Source organism: Ovis aries, chromosome 1, assembly GCF_016772045.2.
Source record: "Ovis aries strain OAR_USU_Benz2616 breed Rambouillet chromosome 1, ARS-UI_Ramb_v3.0, whole genome shotgun sequence".
Lineage (NCBI taxonomy): Eukaryota > Metazoa > Chordata > Mammalia > Artiodactyla > Bovidae > Ovis > Ovis aries.
Window position 1 is genome coordinate 101,702,049 of NC_056054.1, and position 21,360 is coordinate 101,723,408.

Here is a 21,360-nt window from a genome sequence, read left to right on the forward strand (position 1 = left end):
ACAGCTCACCACCTTATGGCCAGGACTGAGTCAACAGATGGGACTTCAGCCTGACTCCACACTGACCTGAGCACTCTGAGATCCCTCAGTGGGCAATCTCCATTATCTCCAAAGTCAACAAAGTAAAGGTCCAGGTTCCCATTCTCCAAGGTACCAAGGACCCGGGCTCGATACCAGGAACCATTTGTAGGTAAAGGTGCTGCGACAATGTCTCCTACATGTACAGTCAAGTCTTCAGGCTACACAAGAAATGAGGAGCCAGGAGAGGGCAGAGTTAGGAAGGGATGGGCTAAAAAACTGAATACCAGAAGGAAGAAAGAACAAGCCATTGCTCCACAGGAAAGGGAAGAGAATACATCACGACTTTCATCAAACCCCAGCCCTGTCCCTATAGCAACTCACCAGACTGTTTTGGTAGTGCTGGGTCATCTCATTGACAAGCTTATCCAGTTGCAGGCTGCGGGAGCCAATGATTTGGATCCAGAAGTGGTTGGGATGTTCAGAGGCAGAGACATACACTTCTAGGAATTCATCAGCATGGAAACTGAAGTCCGGACTGGGAACTAACCACAGGCATAAGCAAGTTAAGCTACAGAATTATTATCTAATATGATGACCATTATCAGAATCATCTCTGGTTGAAATGGGAAGACTGCATCGGTGGGGTGAGAGGTACAAATACCAAGTGGCTAATAACACTTAAAAATGGCTGGAGGGACAAGTGGATGAATCATACAAGAACATCCTGAAGGAAAGGTACTATAAGCTATGTTCTTTCTATGTAATTGAGTACTTAGAGTTCATTCACATTCTTTGCCATCTGCCATGTATTCAAATCAGCACCAATTATAATGAAGGGAAATCCCCATATGCTAGCTGCAGCAGGACCAGGGAGAAGATACTCGGACAGATGTGGGCCTGCTCCAGACTGTATTCCACCACCGACTCATTACAGACCTGGGCACGCCTATGACCCTCTTAAGGACTCTGGTCTGCCCTGCCCATCCCAGTACCTATGCATAGAAGAAAAAGCCCACAGCCTTTTCATTCTTCTTGAATGGTGAAGATTTTTAAGAACAGTAATGAGACAGAAAAAAATATTGGACTCAAAAGTATTTTACTTATTTGTATATGTTTTTAGAAAGAATACCATGTAATTCAATTATTTGATGTATTACTCGCAGACCAGTTTCCTGTGAACGAGCATATTTCTATATTGTTCTCAAATTATTAGCTGGTTTGTATTCAGAAAAAAATTTGTGTTCAGTATTAACCCAAGGAAAATATTACCGGAAAGTCCCATCTGTAATTAAAGAACTGTAAATGTAGTCAAGAAAATAGAAATTATTTTTTTATTGTTTCCTTATTCTGGGTTATCTAAGCCAGTATTTCTGGCTTTCCAGGTAGCAGTAGTAAAGAACCCACCTGCCAATGCAGGATTGGCAGAGGGCTCGATCCCTCGGTTGGGAAGATACCCTGGAGAAGGAAATGGCAACTTGCTAGAGTATTCTTCCTGGGCAATCTCATGAACAGAGGAGATTGGCAGGCAACAGTCCATGGGGTTGCAAACAGGCAGACACAACTGAGCATACACACATAGCCAGTATGTCTATCCTCCATATGGCTAAGGGGGTCCCCTTTGTTACATACTTTCAAACATGGACATCTCTGGACTGGTCTGGACACCAGACCTCTGAAAGCTGTCATCAGTGGGTTTCTCCCAGGAACCCTCTTCTGGTCCTACAACAGCCACGTCACCATCTCCTTTGTGGGGAGGAACTGCCAGAGGTGCAGCCTGTTTTAAGCTAGTGCCAGTGTTTCTCCATAAAGCCGGCTCTCTGGCTCCACCTGGCTCTGTCACTTCCTCTCTTCTTACGCTGATTGGCTGCTTCCGTGGAACTCTGGTTTCTGCAGAATGAGCAATTCTCTTCCTAAGTTCTTCATCTTCTGAAACTTTCTCCAGTATCAAATGCTGTGGAAAATAAAAGAAGGGATGATATCTACATGGTCAGATACTGACCCAGGATGGAGTTAAGGGTTCTTCTTACTCTCAGATACAATTCAGGTTAGCTACTTGCCTTAGCTGCTGCCACTTCCTTCTGCGTTCCTGAGATTTTTATAAGTCTTGATAGTAGCAATGTTCCTTCTGATTCTTTATCACAGGTTATTTTGGCTCCTGAGGCCTTACAGATAGAACGAATTGTCTCGCCGCCTCTCCCTGTATTGAATAATACATAAAACCCTGTCCTTTCCTCTACTACAACTCGTGATGCCACTGTCTTGTATACACTATGAGGTGAGAGTCAGGGCTCATTTTCAAACTAAACAATGTAGGATAGCGAATGGAAAACAGGAGCTACTGAGATCCTTACTGTAATAAGGGGGGTACTAGATTATTTGCTCTATCCATTTTATTTAAATTCTACACACTGGCTAAGTTAATGTGGTCATGTCACTTTCATCATCTGGCCACTGAGCAGACTTCACAGCCTCACTTCATTAGAAGATATCCTACATGAAACCACTGGACCAAGGACAGGACATTTCTCTGCCTCTCACAGCAGCATGAGGGATGCTCTAGGAGAAGGCATAAAAAGTGCTTTCTAGAGCACTGTCTTGAGAGATTTAGGATAAAATGAGCATCCTTAGCTGCCCTTTAAAAGTCTTAATATGAGGTAAATACATTTACCTGAACCCATGTGGAACCTATTTGTAAGGTTCAGGTCATACTTTAAAAATTTATTATTATTTATTTTTGTCTGTGTTGGGTCTTAGCTGTAGCATGCAGGCATTTCTCCAGTGTGGCACACAGGCTTAGCTTCCCTGAGGCTTGTGGGATCTTAGTTCCCCGACCAGGGATCGAACCCATGTTCCCTGCACTGGAAGGCAAATTCTTAACCACCGAACCACCAGGGAAGTTCTCTTACAACTTCTTGAGGTAATGAGTTTTGCTTTGCCACTGGCTCTATAAAAAAGTAAAGCTCTGCTCTCAATTTCCCTCAGCAAGGTGAAGGGGAAGCAGGCCAGGAAAAGCCCTCCAGAAGGTGTGAAAGAAAGGAAGGCAAAGGGAACGGAAACGGAAAATCAGAGAAAGTTGTCCGGTGGTACCTATGATTCTGCCCACAGATCTCTGGGGGACTGAGAGCTGCTCAGACACTGGCGTATTCTCTGTCAGGATCTGATGAATCGCTGCTTTGGCCTTGCACACCTGAACAGGAAAACCACTGATAAGCAGCACCCGCTCATCTCCTATATCCTCCGTGTCCACATCGATCCGAGCACCTGTCTTCTTTCTTAGCTGCAGAGAAAATGATACGTGGCAGCGTGTTCTGGAAGAGCTCTCACCTGGGTCAGCTGAGGATACTCTAAACCTAACCCTGGAGGTGGATGGAACTGGACACAGTAATCAGCGAAATCGGGTTTTATAAGCAGTCCTCAATTACATGTACTTATGGAAGGAGAGACAAAGGCAACCCTAAACAGCAGTTAATCCAAAACAGTTTTTCTGTGTTTAGACTGGTCTTTCCCCAGATTTGGATTATAGAATCAATTATTTAGACATTCCAACTGAATAATGGAAGATGGTAAAAAGAATTAGAGAGCAATTAATTTATTGCTGCCAATTAATAAGAGTTCGTAATTCCATAGCAGAAAGAAATGATTCAAACTATACCAAGATGAGAACCATCCAATTAAAAATCCCCATTTCAAGCTAAGTCACCCATTCTATAAGGAGTAGAAGTACTCATCTCCGACAGGAAAATAGCAGCTAGAAACTTCCTATTTTTGTTTTGTTTAAAATATACATAGTGTAAGTGGGTTTTACAGAATGGGGGCAGAGGATGGACAGCAGAAATCAATCCCGGGAAAGCTGCTGCCTGCTCACACACTTACTTGTTTAATATTGGCTCCTTGCCGGCCAATGATGAGCTTTACAGCCTCCTGGGGGACTCGCATCTCTATCTCGATGTCATCTTCCCCAACAAATGTCAGCCGTTCTTCTGCACAGATCATCAGATCAGATTTAGACAATAACCAAAGCTATTACTTCCCCTCCCCTGAATCAAAGCTGTCAAAGAGACATTGGTGTAAAAGATAAACTGAGGATTTCAATCATAAAGAGAAGGAGAAGCAGCATCTGAGGGGGAACTAAAGGGTCCTGAAAGACCAGAAGATGGGCATTCTCTCTGGGATACCATTTTCAAACGTTAAAATGGGAAAAGCCATTGGCTTCTGGGCAAACTACTTCTCCCAAGACATGACTCCTGGAGAAGGATGAAGGCCAGAAGTTGTCTGAGGAGTCCATTAGGCTCAGAACTTCCCTTGTTTATACACAGATCATTTTTCCAAGTCCTACTCTCTAGGTCCAGCTTGTGGGGAAACTGGACCCAGCAGTTAGCAGAATCCCTTACAGTGCTGGTGTTGCTGAAGGGAACAAATCAACAGAATTATAAAATGAGCTCTTTATTTCACAGACTAGCTTCACATTAACATAGAAAAGAAAAACTCTGTTTCAAAGGTCCCTCACAGAGAGCCAATTACATCCCAACAAATGATAACTTGAAAGAAGTTTCAAGTTAACAGTGCCAGAACATAGTCTAACCATTTTGGTATGTACAGCCACGGTTTCACGTACCTCTGCTTTCCCTATATCTGCGGTATAGGATATAGGCAACTGTCGCACTGGCAGGGATCCCAAGGCCCAGTGCTATTTTTTGAATAGTGGACAAACTTGTCCAAGAAGTCCGTTCAGTGGACATTTTCAGCCGCCTCCTGAAATAAGCAAATGAAGAGAAAGGACCTTTCATACAACTTTTACGCCAGAGAGAATGGAACACATTACAATATTACAAAGAATACTACAGCCTAATTTCCCATTTCAAGAGCTTGAGCAGTCTCAAGGTGTGTTTCATGTGAAAGGTCACAGGGTATTTTTTCTGAAAGTTAGCTGAGGGACACACACACATATGACTAAATAGAGGAGTACCACTCCCTGCTCAGCCCCTACAAAGAGGGCTGTATATCGATCAGCTTTAAAAGACAAAAGAACAAGGAATTAACTGAATCAAATATTCTTTAAAATTTACATTTCATATCAAACTATTTAAAATTCCTTATATGTGCACTTCTATGCCTTCTGGCCTTTCCAGATGCTGTTGTCTCTGAAAGGAATGGCACTCCAGGCCCAGGTTTATGTTTTGCTACTTCTACTTCTCTTTCTTGGAAGTGTGGTCTATTTATTCTCTGTACTCCTTATTTCTACTTACTCCTCAGCTAACAGTGAATGGGGATTTTCTCCTGGTCCTTCATCAAAACTAAAACTTTCCAGGTAATTAACCTAGATGGCATATATAAACCTTATCTAATCTCACCTCTCTTCCCTCTTTCCCATGGTTTCTATTTATCTGGAGGAGTCTTCTGAGTTTTGAGCTGGTCTTCCAGTGGCCTCTATCCATTGCTATTGTCACTCTGCTCTCTTCGGACAATTTTATCCATACTTGAAGCCTGAACTACTATCTATATGCTAATGACCCCAACACTGTACCTGAACTGATTGCTCATCAAATCTCATTTAGACCACTGTAACGGTCTTCTTGATATTAGTCTCTCTCTCTGACACTGTATCTTCATTTCCTTACCAAGCATATCTTAATATGTCTCTCACTCTATTTCTTTATTTCATGTATCAATACTTGCTCACCTTCCCAATTATTTTATACCATCTCTTCTCAAACCTCTAGTGCTTCCTTCTTCATTCTCCCTCTCAACTGATGTCTGCTTCCTATTTCACTGAGAAAGTAAAGCATTTGGAGAAAATATTAACTGACTTCCAAACTGATCCATCCACCTCCACCTCCTAGTATTTTATCTTCCTTCCTGTGGTCATGGATGAACTATCTTGGCTCTAGCACTGAGTCTTTCATGTAAGTGTTGCTCTCCTTCTTTATCCTGCATCATTAATGTTTTCCTCTCTACCAAATCTTTCCACGAGCAGACAAACACGCCATTATTTCTTTCTTAAAGAAAATTCATTCTCAATTCCACTTATTCCTCCAAATACTACTCATTTCTTTCCTTCCTTTTACAAGAAAACTCAGTGTCAATGCTTCTGCGCTGGATTTCCCTCCTTGAATTCACCCTTGCTGCTCTAGTGAAGGTCACCAGTGACTTGGATTTGCTACATCCAATGATCAAGTCTCAGTCCTCCCTTTACCTCGCCCACCACCAGAGTTTGGCACAGCTGGTGACTCCCTCTTCTCTGACACTTTCTACACTTGGCTTCACAGTACTGCTTCCTGGTTTTCCTTCTCCCTTTCTGGCTGCTCCATCAGTCTCCTTTGTTGGTTCTTGCTCCATTTTTTAACCTCTGAACACTGGAGTGACCCAGGGCTCTGTCCTTTGCCCTCTTTATTCAAGAATCATTCCATCTTGGCTTTAAGCCACATCTATTTGCTGATGTTTAACTCCCAAATTCATAGATCTAGTGAGGACTGTTTTGAACTCCAGGTTTGTACATCCAACTTCTTATGAAATATCTCCATTTGATGTTTAATAGGTATCTCAAGCTTATTACTCCAGACCTCACTCCTTTCTTCTTTGCCCTATCAGTTAGTGGCAACTCCATTCTTTTCAGTTCCTCAGGCTAAAAATCTTACTCTTCTTCCCCTCAAACAGCACATCTATCCTGGAAGCAAATCCTTTTTGTTTTACATTGATTATCCAGCATCTGACCACTTTTTAACATCTCTATTGCTATGACCAACATCTGCTCAAAACCACCATTATCTCTTGTCTAGATTATTAAAAAGCTTAATTACCTCCTTGCTTTTTATCATTGCCCAATTTATTCCCCATATAACAGCTGGAATAAGTGAAAAGTGTTATTCATCTGCTCAAATCCTTCCACGGTTTTCCATTTCACTGTGATTAAAAGCCACAGTCATTATAATGACCTGCAAGGTGTTCATTTTGATTGTTTCCCCATTGGAAAGTTAACTCCCCAGAGGCAGGAATTTTTTTGTTCCTCAGTACTTAGTACATAGTAGCCACTTAATAGGTATTTGGTCAATAATCATCTTTGAATGAACACACTTCCTCTTATTCTTCAGCAACTCTCTTGCCTACATGTAAGCTCAGTGGTTTGAAAGGTACTTTATAACCTAATCTCTGCCCATCATCTCCACAGCCTTATATTCTAACACTTCTACTAGGGGAACAGGATGTGCTTTCTCAAGTATCCTTGCTCTGTCACGTGTTACTTCTGTCTTCACAGTCTTATTCCTTAGCCCATCAATACACTTACAACCATTCTGCTTTTTACTTTAACAGATTCAGTTCAGTTCAGTCACTCAGTTGTGTCCGACTCTTTGCGACCCCATGAACTGCAGCACGCCAGGCCTCCCTGTCCATCACCAACTCCCGGAGCTCACTCAAACTCACGTCCATTGAGTTGGTGATGCCATCCAGCCATCTCATCCTCTGTCGTCCCCTTCTCCTCCTGCCCCCAATCCCTCCCAGCACCAGAGTCTTTTCCACTGAGTCAACTCTTGGCATGAGGTGGCCAAGTACTGGAGTTTCAGCTTCAGCATCATTCTTTCCAAAGAACACCCAGGACTGATCTTTAGAATGCACTGGTTGGATCTCCTTGAAGTCCAACGGACTCGAGTCTTCTCTAACATTCATCAATTCTTCAGCGCTCAGCTTTCTTCACAGTCCAACTCTCACATCCATACATGACCAGTGGAAAAACCATAGTCTTGACTAGATGAACCTTTTTTGGCAAAGTAATGTCTCTGCTTTTGAATATGCCATCTAGGTTGGTCATAACTTTCCTTCCAAGGAGTAAGCGTCTTTTTAATTTCATGGCTGCAATCACCATCTGCAGTGATTTTGGAGCCCCCCAAAGTAACAGTTTTGAGACTGTTTCCCCATCTATTTCCCATGAAGTGATGGGACCAGATGCCATGATCTTAGTTTTCTGAATGTTGAGCTTTAAGCCAACTTTTTCACTCTGCACTTTCACTTTCATCAAGAGGCTTTTTAGTTCCTCTTCACTTTCTGCCATAATGGTGGTGTCATCTGCATATCTGAGGTGAACATTAATAACATTCTATTTTGTTTTTCCCCTGTAGGAGAGTATTTCAACCACTCCAATATTCTTACCTGGAGAATCCTGTGGACTAAAGCGCCTGGTGGGCTACAGTCCATAGAGTCTCAAGGAGTCAGACACTACTGAAGCAACTTAGCACACACTGCATTTTGTTTTACATATAAAATGCAAATATTTTATCAGGTGAAAGAACTGACTGGTGGATATTAAGCTCTCTAATAGGTCACAGAAGGTGACAGGAAACTAAAATCTGCTAAATTTTTAGTAATGGACTTGCTGTCAGAAGTTAAAAAGAGTAATTTGAGGATGATTTTTCCCGTCTTTCTTTCATTCCTCTACTCGTATCTCTCTGATCCTTTCCAGCACTTATTTCAGAGCTTTTTGTTTTTGTTTTTTAATACAGTTCTATCTTGGGGGCTAAGAAAGTACCATTTGTGCAACAAAAATCAGAGAGAAGACTTTAAATAATAGTGTTTAACTAGTACATTTCACCCAGACTTTTCCTGTCCTAAGGAAATTAGGTTGGGGTCATAATTTCATATTACATGGGATGAAATAAAAATTCATATTCTAAGGCAAGTTAAGGATAATTTAAAAATTAAAAAAGTTTCCCCTGCCCTTTGGCCTTCTCTCTCGTCTCCACTGTGTATCTGCACCACGCATTGACCAAACTGGCCCACTGGCCAGAAGCCTGCTCGAACCATAAAGCATAACATTCTTGGGGAACTAGACTCAGAAGCAGCCACATTCGATCCACTCTACTGCCCTTATAGTGTTGCTCAGACTGTATGTATCTCATATCTGAATTAGGTTGCCAAGTTAATAATGGGAAATTGTGCCTCGAAGGCCCAAACTCTTGTGCAGACAGATAGCCACCTACAGAATACCAGCTGGGTTTATATATGCTTGCAAATATTTAACTAAAAATTAGAGGAAACCCCACCCTGAAATGGCCAAGACTGGGTTCTCTTTTTGGCATTCCAAAACTGATTTTCTGAATGTAGTTAAAAGCTGGCAGTCTCCTGAAGCTCTGCCTGCGGGGTCTACTAGAAATAGTGGAAAGAATTTTTCTCTTTAAAAAATTAGGTTAGCAGGGAGAAATATTTGTACAGGGCTAGCTTTTTAAAGCTTTGGATTCTGTAAATTGAAAAACTTTCAAGTTAAAATTTTAGACAGCTCTCATCTTAAACTACTGTACCTATTTTAACTGATATGCAGAAGCCTCAAAACACTTCAAAATTTCAAAATAGCCTCATTGAAAGATTTGTTGTAGAAGGCTAATGAAAGATTAATGATAGGTACCTAAAAACTGCTCCCCTCTATCTTTGAATACTCATTCTAATAATCCTCTCTCTGACTTGCCTTTCCACTCTGGAGATACTATTAAATGGTTACCTTTAGAAATGCGACCACCTGAGGAATGCAAGTTGGTACAGCCACTATGGAAAACAGTACGGAGGTTCCTCAGAAAACCAGAGGTATCATATGATCCAGCAATCCCACTCCTGGGCATACACCCAGACAAAACTATAATTCAAAAAGATACATGCCCCCTTATGTTCACAGCAGCACTATTCACAAAAGCCAAGACATGGAAATAACCTAGACGTCCACCGACAGATGAATGGACAAAGAAGATGAGAGAGAGATATATATATATACACACAATGGACTACTACTTAGCCACAAACAACAAAATAATGTCATTTGCAGCAACATGGATGCAACTAGAGATTATCATACCAAGTGAAGTCAGAAAGAGAAAGACAGATCCATACTTATATGTAGAAACTAAAACACAGCGCAAATGAATCTATACAAACAGAAACAGACTCACAGACATGGAGATCAGACTTGTGGCTGCCAAGCGGGAGGGAGAGGAGGGGCCAGCTGGGAATTTGCTGGTAGATGCAAACATTTAGAATGGCTAAACAAGGTCCTACTATACATAGTGCAGGAAACCATAATGGAAAAGAATATTTAAAAAAAATACATGCGTAAAACTGAGTCACTCTGCTGTAAAGCAGAGACTGGAACAGTATTGTAAATCAACTACACTTCAATTATAAAAAAAAAAACAAATAGGACACCTGAGGCTGTAGACCATAGCTAAATAATTTCTTAAGCCCAGGAAGAATCCTTAAAAGTGTTTGTAAATGGATTGCCAAGATGGGTGATCACTGGCCTGACTAAACTGATCATAGCTGATATTCAGAACCTGAGAGGAATTTTACTGGGGGAGGTGGGGTCTCTGTTCCCCAAGCTAAATGAGGGAACATAAAATTCCAGCATTGGTGAATGCATATGTCAGTCCTTGCACTGAGCTGGCTACTCAGTTTTATGAGGAATTAAAAAACACTGTCCTTGTGTTGCAGGAAGGGGGACCCCTTCCAGGGCCCCAAAATGGGCTCCTCTCTAACACTCAGAAATGAACTGTCTGAGCAGACACATGTGCTAACCAAGCAAGAAATATTACTGGAAAGGGCTCCTGGGCAGAGAGTTGTAGGGTAAGGGAACCCAGGAAAACAGCTCTGACACATGGCTCACAGTCTCAGGTTTTGTGGTGATGGGATTAGCTTCCAGGTTGTCTTTGGCCAGTCATCCTGGCTCAGAGTCCTTCCTGGTGGCACATGCATTGCTCAGCCAAGAAGGATGCCAACGAGAAGGATTATGGAAGGTGACTGGACACACGGTGTCTCCTTTTGTTCTTTCCCGAACTCTTCCAGTTAGTGGTGGCTTATGAGTTCCGTGTTTCTTACCTGGACCTCCAGTCATAAAGTAACTCATGCAAATAGTTACTATGGTGCCTGGCCAGGGTGGGTGGTTTTCAGTCAGTGTGCTTCCCCTAACACTTGTTCTAAATCTAGTCTTTATAGGACCAGAGGTGTGGCCTCCAGAAATAATACAAAACTCACAGGTGGCGCCAGTGGTAAAGAACCTGCCTGCCAATGCCAGAGACTCAAGAGATAAGAGTTCCCTTCCAGGGGTTGGGAAGATCCCCTGGAGAAGGAAATGGCAACCACTCCCGTATTCTTGCCTGGGAAATCCCATGGACAGAGGAGCCTGGCAGGCTACAGTCCACAGGCTCACAAGGAGTTGGACATGACTTAAGTGAGTAAACAACAACAAAACCTCACTTATTAAGAGGCTTGCAAGTACTGAAGAACAAATATCTAGCCCTTAAGGAACAAAGTATCCAAGGAGGAACTTGTGTTTTTCTTCCTATGCCTTTGAGAAGCAAATATTCTATTTGGTCTTTTCCAGGAGCTCTTATCTGGACCATCTTTTTTTTTTTTTTTTTGCTGCACTGTGTGGCTTGTGGAATCTACGGTCCCCAGGGATTGAACCTGGGCCCCCTGCAGTGGAAGTGCAGACCACCAGGAAATTCCCTGGACTATTTTTTTAAAATACAAATTTCATGCAAATCAAAACTACAATGATGTACTAACTCACACAGTGCAAAATGGCCACCATGAAAAAGTCTACCAGATACTGAAGAGATAGGATGGTGGAGTAGAGAGACTTAAGCTTACCTCCTCTCACGAAAACAACAAAATCACAACTAACTGCTGAACAATCATTCACAAAAAGACTTAAACCAATAAAAAAAAGGTATTCTACATCCAAAGACAAAGAAGAAACCACAACAAGACAGAGGGGCTCTTTCATGATTTAATCAAATCCTATACTCACTGGGTAGGTAACTGACAAACTGGAAAATAACTATATTGCAGAGGTTCTCCCACAGGAGTGAGAGTTCTGAGTCCCAAGTCAGGCTCCTCGACCTGGGGATCTGGCATCGGGAGCAGGAGTTCCCAAAGCGTTTGGCTTTGAGGCCAGTGGGGCTTGAGTGCAGGAGCACCACAGGACTGGGGGAAACAGACTCTGCTCTTAGAAAGCACATACAAGGTTTTACGTGTGTTGGGACCCAGGGCAGTGACTCCACAGAAGCCTGGGCCAGACCTACTTGGAGGTCTTGAAGGTTCTCCTGGGGAGACAGGTTGGCTGTGGCTCACAGTGGGGGCAAGGACAGGTGGCGGGGGACCTAGTGAATATTCAGTGTGAGCTCTCCAGGAGGTCATGAGACCTGGCCCTGCTCAAAAGCTTACAGGTTCCAGTGCTGAGATGCCTCAGGTCAAACAACCAACAGGGACTCCCTGGTAGTACAGCGGATAGGAATCCACCTGCTAATGCAGGGGACGTGGGCGAATCCCTGGTCTGAGAAGATTCCATATGCCGCGGAGCAACGAAAGCCCATGTGCCACAACTACTGAGCTGACAAGCTGCAACCACTGAAGCCTATGCTCTGCGACAAGACAAGCCACTGCAACGAGAAGCTCATGTGCTGCAACGAAGAGTAGCCTGTGTGCAGCAACAAAAGAGCCAGCAATGAAGACCCAGTGCAACAACAACAACAACAACAACACTACCAAGGTGGGAAAGAGCCCCACCCATCAGCAGACAGACTGCTTACAGTTGTCCCACAGCCACCTCTAAACACGCTCCTGCTTACCAGAGGGACAAGACCCAGCTCTACCCACCAGTGGGCAGGCACCAGTCTCTCCTTCCAGGAGGCCTGCAGAAGCCCCTGGACCAACCTCACCTACAAGGGGACAGAGAACAGAAGCAAGAAGCTACAATCCAGCAGGCCGAGGAACAAAGGCTACAAACATAGAAAGTTAGACAAAAGAGAGTAATGATAGTAAACAAATTATATCAAGCATCTTTTCCAACCACAACAAGCACAACACTATGAGATCAGAAGTCAACTACAAGAAAAAAAAAAAGGTAAGAAACAAACAACATGGAAGCTAAACGATATGTTACTAAACCAATGGATTACTGAAGAAATCAAAGACGAAATAAAAATACCTAGAGACAAATGAAAATGAAAACAGTGATCCAAAACCCATGGGACACAGCAGCAGTTCTGAGAGTTTATAGCAATACAATCTTACTTCAAGAGACAAGAAAAATCTCAAACAACCTAACCTTACAACTAAAACAACTAGAGAAAGAAAAACAAAATCCAAAGTTAGTAGAAGAGATCATAATGGTCAGAGCAGAAATAAATGAAATAGAGATGAAGAAAACAAAAAAGATCAATGAAACTAAAAGCTGGTTCTTTGAAAAGATAAAATTGATAAATCCTTAGTCAGACTCATCATGGACAAAAAAGGGTGCAAATCAATAAAATTAGAAATGAAAAACTGATACCACAGAAATACAAAGGATCATAAGAGACTACTACAAGCAACTATACGCCTATAAGACGGACAGCCTAGAAGAAATGGAAAAATTCTTAGAAAGGTACAGTCTCCTTTCTCAGAAGAAAGGAAAGAAAACCAGGAAGAAAATAGAAAATATGAACAGACCAATCACAAGTACTGAAATTGAAACTGTGATTTAAAAACTTTTAACAAACGAAAGTCCAGGACCAGATGGCTTCACAAGTGAATTCTATCAAACATTTAGAGTAAACACCTATCCTTTTGAAACTGTTCCAAAACACTGCAGAGGAAGGAACACTCCAAACTCATTCTATGACACCACCATCATCCTGATGCCAAAGCCAGACAAAGATACCACTAAAAAAGAAAATTACAGGTGAAATCACTAGTGAACGTAGATGCAAAAATTCTCAAATACTAACCATGTGAATAAACATACACCGTGATCAAGTGGGTTTTACTCCAGAGACGCAAGGATGTTTCAATATCTGCAAATTGATCAGTATGATACACCACATTAACAAATAGAAGAATAAAAATCATATGATCCCCTCAATAGATGCAGAAAATGCTTTTGATAAAAATTCAATACCAATTTATGATTTTTAAAAAACTCTCCAGAAACGGGGCATAGAGGGAACCTATGTCAACATAATAAAGGCTATATATGACAAACTCACAGGTAATATCATACTCAATGGTGAAAACCTGAAAATGTTTCCTAGGGGATCAGGAACAAGACAAGGGATGTCTGCTCCTGCCAATTTTATTCAACATAGTTCTGGAAGTCCTAGCCATGGCAATCAGAGAATAAATAAAAGGAATCCAAATTGGAAAAGAAAAGAACTGTCACTGTTTGCAGATGACATGATATTATACACAGAAAATCCTAAAGATACTATCAGAAAACTACTAGAGCTCAGTGAGTCTGGTAAACTTGCAAGATATAAAATTCATAACTCTTGCATTTCTATGGGGCTTCCCAGGTGGCGCTAGTGGTAAAGAACCCTCCTGCCAATGCAAGAGATTTAAGAGATCTTCCCTGGGTCAGGAAGATCCCCTGGAGGAGGGCATGGCAACCCACTCGAGTATTCTTGCCTGGAGAATTTCATGGACAGAGGATACTGGTGGTCTACAGTCCATGGGATCGCAAAGAGTCGGACATGACTGAAGCATGAAAGATTAGAAAGAGAAATTAAAGAGACAATCCCATTTATCATCAAAAATAATAAAATATCAACACTTAGAAATAAATCTATCCATGGAGGCAAAAGACCTGTATTCTGAAAACTATAAAATGCTGATGAAGAAAATCAAAGATGACAAACAGATGGATTGGAAAAATCAATATCGTCAAAATGTGTATACCCAAAGAAATCTACAGATTCAATACAACCCCTATTAACTTACCAATGACACTTAACAGCAAAAATTAACAGAATTAACAGCAAAAGTTTTTAAAATTTTTATGGAAACACAAAAGACCCTGAATAGGCAAAGCAATTCTAAGAAAGAAAAGAGCTGGAGGAATCAGGCTCCCTGACTTCAGATTATACCACAAATAGCTCATGCAACTCAATTAAAGAAACAAAACAACCCTATCAAAAACTGGGGAAAAGATCTAAATAGACTTTTCTCCAAAGACGACAGATGGTCAAAAAACACATGAAAATATGCTCAACACACTGTTAATTATTAGAGAAATGCAAATCAAAACTACTATGAGTTATCATCTCACACTGGTTAGAATGGCCATTACCAAAAAGTCTACAAACAATAAATGCTACAGGAGGTGTAGAGAAAATGGAACCTGCCTACACTGTTGGTGGGAATGTAAATTGATACAGGCACTATGGAGAACAGAATGGGGGTTCCTTAAAAAATGAAAAGTACAACTACCATATGATTCAGCAATCCCATTCCTGGGCATATATTTGAGAAAACCATATTCAAAAAGATACATGCACCTCTATGTTCATGGAAGCACTATTCACATTAGCCAAGACATGGAAACAACTTACGTGTCAGAGGAGTAGTGAAAGAAGATGTGGTACAAGTATTACTCTACCACAAATGTTACTCAGCCATAAAAAAGACTATAATTTGCAGGAACACGTATGGATTTAGAGATCTTACTAAATAAGTCAGAAAGACAAATACCATATGATATCACTTACACGCAGAATCTAAAATATGACACAAATGAACTTATTTACGAAACAGAAACAGACTCACAGACAATGGAAAACAAACCCATGGTTACCTAAGGGGGAAGGGAATGGAGAAGGGATAAATTGGGAGTTTGGGATTAGCAGATACAAACTACTGTATATAAAGTAGATAAACAACATCCTACTGTATAGCACAGAGAACTATATTCAATATCCTGTAATAAACCATAATGGAAAATATGAAAAATAATACGTGTATATATGTATAGCAGAATCACTTTGCTGTACACCAGCAACTAACTTAACATTGTAAATCAATTACGCTTCAATTTAAAAAATAAAATGCAAATTTCAGGAAGCGTGTAGGTAATTTAGAATTTGTCAATGATAAAATCTTAACTATCTTCTCCATTAAGTACTAGTAGAAAGGGTTTAGCTATCTAGAAAGGTGACTGACTCGTTCCATCTGCCAGAAACCCAATTTGAATTTGCTTGTAACTGATGGGTTTAATATTACTGTCCCTGATTCATGGCTGAAATTTTGCAATGAAAACTATAGGGTGTCTGTTATGTATCTGTGTTGTAGCTGTGCTGCTGCTGCTAAGTCGCTTCAGTCGTGTCCGACTCTGTGTGACCCCATAGACGGCAGCCTACCAGGCTCCTCCATCCATGGGATTTTCCAGGCAAGAGTACTGGAGTGGGTTGCCATTGCCTTCTCCGGTAGATGTGCTGTATTGCCAAAATTAATTTGTAAAAGAACTCTATATATTGGCTTAAAGGAAATAAAACATCTATATAAATACTCAGAAATTTCACATGATCTTGTAAGCAGACAGGATAAGAGGTCCCTGGACACTGTTTTCTTGACAGTAGAGAAGCCATTTTTAGCCTAAGTCATTTTGTGACCTAAGCCTGGCCACAGTGCTTGTCCTTGAACAGGTCTCATGACAGTAAGTAATGATTTTAAGGGAACAAAGAATCCAGAAAACAACGGCTTATCAGGCAACAGAAGTAACAACAGCAAAGATATTATTATTAGTTGTTAACAGAACTCCAGGTTCTATTTCAGTCTTAAAGATTAGCTTGAAGCACTGAACCACTAGAACAACTGACACCTAAGGGATGATACTGTCTTTTCCTGACTCTCCTGACTTCAATTAACTAGAGAGGACTCTCAATCACCCAAGACCCTTCATGAATATGCATGTGCCCTTACACAGACCCACCAGTTTTGCTATTTGAGGAGACACTGTTTTGGGAAAGATCCTCAGTGTTCTCCTTACTTGCTGCAAGTAATGAATCCTTTTTTCTCCCAGTCTTTGACTTGGTTTTATGGCTTGACACCCACCAAGAGGTGAAGCCAATTTTCCGGTAACACCTGGGAAATACTCAATACTGAATCAATATCTGGTATTAAAGTTAGCTTAAGTTTGCTGAATTAATAATATGTATCTCTTTAGAATCATCAACACAATGGATGATATTTTTATTATACCTAGATTTAGTAGAAATCAAACAAGACCTTAAATCTGTTGCAAAATTTGCTGGCAAGAAAATAACTTGATATGATGAAATTTTTAAGTAAATAGAGGTAAATGAAATAAGGGCCTTTAGGTAAACTCTTTCAGACTAATTATGTTTTGGGAATGTCTATCCAAAATGCTCTCCATATTTTGGTAATTTGAAATTTAAGCATTTTGCTAAATTAAGTTAAATGCTGAAAGTCTACTGAATAGATAATTACCAAATTAAGTGAGATACTGTAGCATTAGTGAATACAGGTTTCCTTTTACAAAGAAACTAAAGATATTTGGAACTATTTAATAGGTTTGGTGCCATGCTAAGACATTTTCTATTAAAAAGCACATGTTTTCTAGAAACCATAAATAGCACTGATGTATTATTTATAAGCATAAATAGTATATAAATATTACATACTATATATAAGCTTGCCAATCTACAGAATGCTAATGTAAAACAGTTAATAATTGCTTACTTGTTAGTTTTCATTAAAAATTAGAGTTTTAAGAACTGAGAATTCTAAATATATGCAATTTAAGCTACTAGAATAAGGGAAACATTGAAGCATACAAGGAAAGAAAAATGTTTTCAGAAAAAAGATATGAGGAACAGAAATACATTTCTATATTTGCCTTTGAGATCTTTTATTGTCACTTTGGTTCAGTGACTAAGAACTGTTCCACATATAATCCTATTTGACCAAGCGTTTTAAAGCTTTTTGATATGTTTAAATTTTTATTTTTTAAAATTTTTGGCCACACAGTGGCATATGGGGTCCTAGTTCCCAGACCAGGGATGGAACTGGCACTCCCTGCATTGGAAGCTCAGTCTTAATCACGGACAGGGAAGTCTCAAAACTTTTTGATATTTTTGACAAACTTCCCAAAGTTCAAATTCTAAATAAAGTTCGTCTTACCTCTAATTAACTTTGAGGTTTTCCAAAGGGTTTCTAGAACACCTCAAAATGTTTTTCTCTGTCTCAGAGAGGACAGAATGACCCTAGTATGACTCTGTACTAAGCTGCGTTTTATTGCTATGGGTTTCCATAGTACTCCAAACATCCCTTCATAGCTCTTGCATTGCTTGTAATCATTGATTAATGGCTATGTCTGTAGTGAGAATGAATTGAAGGCAGCAACAGCCGGTGTAGGGAGACCAATTCAGAGGCTAGTCCAGGTGTCACTGATGGAGATGGAGAGAAGCAGACAGACGGTTCAGAGGGCTTTCAAAGGAAGAATACACAAGACCCAGCAACTGATTTATGGAAAAGTCAGAGGGTGAGCCAAGGAGCTGGCTATCACATTTCTCACTTGAGCACCTGGTAGATGGTAGAGTCTGATAGAATACTGATAATCTGTTGTGGGGGTGGGGGGGAATGAATGTCTGTGACATGGATGAATTTACTGGGTGACTTCCATTTGAAACAAAACCTAAATTTTACTAACATCTCTTCAGATACTACGAATGAGGTTTGTTCTAAAATATCAGCTGGTATCTCAAAGAATATCTACTTGATTAATATTAATCAAGTATAGTTTACAACATACATATCCTTTCACATTGCTAAGTTTCTCTTAAAAATTAAAAGTGGAAAATATGATGGAAATGAGAATAATTCTACAGTGAAAAAAAGAAAGGGAAAGTGAAGTCGCATCAGGCTCCTCAGTCCATGAGATTTTCCAGGCAAGAATACTGCAGTGGGTTGCCATTTCCTTCACTAGGGGATCTTCCTGACCCAGGGATCAAACACCGGGTCTCCCGCATTGTAGGCAGACGCCTTACCATCTGAGCTACCAGGGATTGCGCCAACTCTACAGTACTAAATGCTAACTTGTGTTTGATTTTATTACTTCAAGTTGAATGTAAGGAGGAGACTAGACCTTAAGATCATAGAAAGTGAAAGACAGTGAAGTCGCTCAGTCGTGTCCGACTCTTTTCGACTCCATGGACTGTAGCCTACCAGGCTTCTCAGTCCACGGGATTTTCCAGGCAAGAATACTGGAGTGGGTTGCCATTTCCTTCTCCAGGGGATCTTCCTGACCCATGGATCGAACACCGAGTCTCCACCATTGTAGGCAGACGCTTTACCATCTGAGCTACACATAAGACATATGGGTCATCTCGAGGTTGAGAAATATAGGTAGGCAACTCTTTTCAGTAAAAGCTAACTTTGACATTTCCTGATATTTGTATTAAAACAGTTGCTAACAACTATCTGATATGCATTTCAAAACACAAAGTGAACTCCATGGGAGCCAGGATCTGATATATCACCCCAGTATCTCCTAACAACCAGAACCTACAAGGTACCTAAAACATGGTGATCGGTTTGTCGAACTGAAGCAACTCATTCAATGTTGTCATTCTTGCTACATTTATTTTTAAACCAGTGAGTGAAAAAAGCCTCCACCCATTTCTCTCAGCTGAGGAAAGAGTAGCTGTGACACAGAAGTCAAGCCAAAACCCACGATTCTATGTGCATTAAAAACTAAAGAGGGAAATTGGAAAAACAAATACTGAAGACCATTAAAGAGAAAGCTTTGGGAAATAGGCAGACTGATAATCATTGGCTTGGGGCAAACCCTCTCGCACGGTGCAAGGGTCCGCTGATGACTACCTTGGGACGAGCGCACTTGCTCTGGAAACAGTTACTAGCCCCGGGGTGGGAGAAAGCTGCCCCCGCATAGCGCCTCACCACCCCAGGCTCAGAAGCTAGCTCCCCGGCCCCACACCCTCGCCTCGCCCGGGGGCACCTTTCTTCTCTCAGCCCCACTTTCCCCGCCTTCCTGTTGCTAGTGGTGTCCCTGGCTCAGCCTCCCCCACCCCCCAAACCTCCGCTCCAGGTCCCTGCCTTTACCGCTCCTGGAGTCAGCCGTCGCGCGCTTTGCCTCGCACCTCGCCCCTGGGGCCGTAGCCGCCTCTCAGCAGCAGCACCACTCCGAGGCCCGCCAGCCTCGCTTCAGCCGCCACTTCCCCGCCCCCTCAGCGCCCGCACCAATCAATGCCCGGCTTGCAAGCCCGACCAATCAACCTCCTCCTCAAAACCAATCCTCGCGGGAGCGGCCCCTGAGCGACGGCGCTGTGCTGCGTGCTGGTACCCAATTACCCGGATGGAAATCAGAGCCCGGCCCACCAGGTCAGCCAATAGACTCCAGGGAAAGCCGACGGGGTTGAGATTGCACCTGCTGAGTATTAAACAGCCAATTAGAGGCTCAAGGAGTACGCCCAGCCCATCTCCAGGCCAATTACCTAGGAGGCTTCCACTGAGGTGGGGGTGGGGGTGGGGTTGTAAATCAGCGCTCCAGAGGTGCAGGGGGGTGGAATCACTCAACTGCATCACTGTTCGCACAAAATTAGTGCCTTTGTACAAAGCCAGTGCCACTCCACAACCCAGTGACCATTGGGGAAGCCGCCTCCTGACGGGCGATCCTTTGCCTCGATCGTTTCGCATACTATGACAGAGACTCAGGAGACATGAAAAACGTCCCCCCGCCTCATCCAGCGGGAAAACATTAAAAAGGCTTTGTAGAGATGAAGAAAAAGCCAAGCGGAAGAAATTGCGCCGTAGAGCGTGAGGAGCTGTTTCTCTATTTCTCCGTCGAGGAGTGAACAGACGAGGAGGACTGACACCACACAGCAGGAGAGATGAAGGACCCAAGTTCGGAGCAACCCGTGGTAAGGGAGCTGTGGGTAGTTCGGCCATCAGGGGCCCACCCTTCCCTGGGGATTAAAGGGAGACCGGTCAAGGCTACTGGCTCGAAGGCACAAGCCGCGGGTAGGGGGGCCGTTTCTGTGGGGGCGAGGAAGGGGATGCAGACGGCGGTTTGCTTTGGAAGAGTGTATTCCAGTCGCCGTCTGGGTACTTGGACCGTTATGGACGGTTGGGCCCTGCTACCCACTCAGAGCGGCTGAGAGCCTCGCGAGGTGGCCCGGATCCTTCCCCGCCTCCAGTCCCCGCCCCGCACTAGGGGCTCACCCTGCGGGCAGGGGTTGAGCGCTCCATGTAACGTGGGAATCGTGCGCACCAGCTTCTGTCACAATGCCTGGCACATGATAAGCATGCAGTAAATGTTTGTAAAATAAATGCAAGATTATATGTTTAGTCAACTAAGGAGATGCCATTGAGCCTCAGTTTTCCGTTTTTTATTAATTTTAAAAATATATGTGTTTTGAATAAGTAATACATGTACATTCTACCAAGGAATGAACAGATTTCTCATCCTTAAAGAAGCAATCGGTTTTACCAGATTCTTGTGGCTTTTCCACAAGATTTCTATAATATGCATACATTAAATTTATATATATTATCTAGTTGGTAACATGTTAT

At 41.9% G+C, this 21,360-nt stretch overlaps 1 protein-coding gene across 4 annotated transcripts in view; it reads right to left on the reverse strand.

Annotated features, from left to right (window-relative positions):
* TDRKH (tudor and KH domain containing) overlaps positions 1-19,994 on the reverse strand; it is a 24,545-nt gene extending 4,551 nt beyond the window's left edge. The window contains exons 1-8 of one of the 4 annotated variants that reach the window (XM_012181277.5): positions 19,929-19,994; positions 4,637-4,773; positions 3,895-4,001; positions 3,109-3,298; positions 2,079-2,218; positions 1,651-1,972; positions 403-563; positions 67-239 (exon numbers count right to left, since the gene is read on the reverse strand). In XM_012181277.5, the coding sequence (XP_012036667.1) occupies positions 67-239; positions 403-563; positions 1,651-1,972; positions 2,079-2,218; positions 3,109-3,298; positions 3,895-4,001; positions 4,637-4,760 (1,217 nt within the window). In that variant the 5' untranslated portion in view covers positions 4,761-4,773; positions 19,929-19,994. Of the gene's footprint in view, positions 1-66; positions 240-402; positions 564-1,650; positions 1,973-2,078; positions 2,219-3,108; positions 3,299-3,894; positions 4,002-4,636; positions 4,774-17,949; positions 18,030-19,890 lie in introns of those variants that run through there. The other 3 variants (XM_004002504.6, XM_027975003.3, XM_042256314.2) reach the window with 3 other exon arrangements.
* Between the last annotated feature and the right edge of the window lie 1,366 nt (positions 19,995-21,360).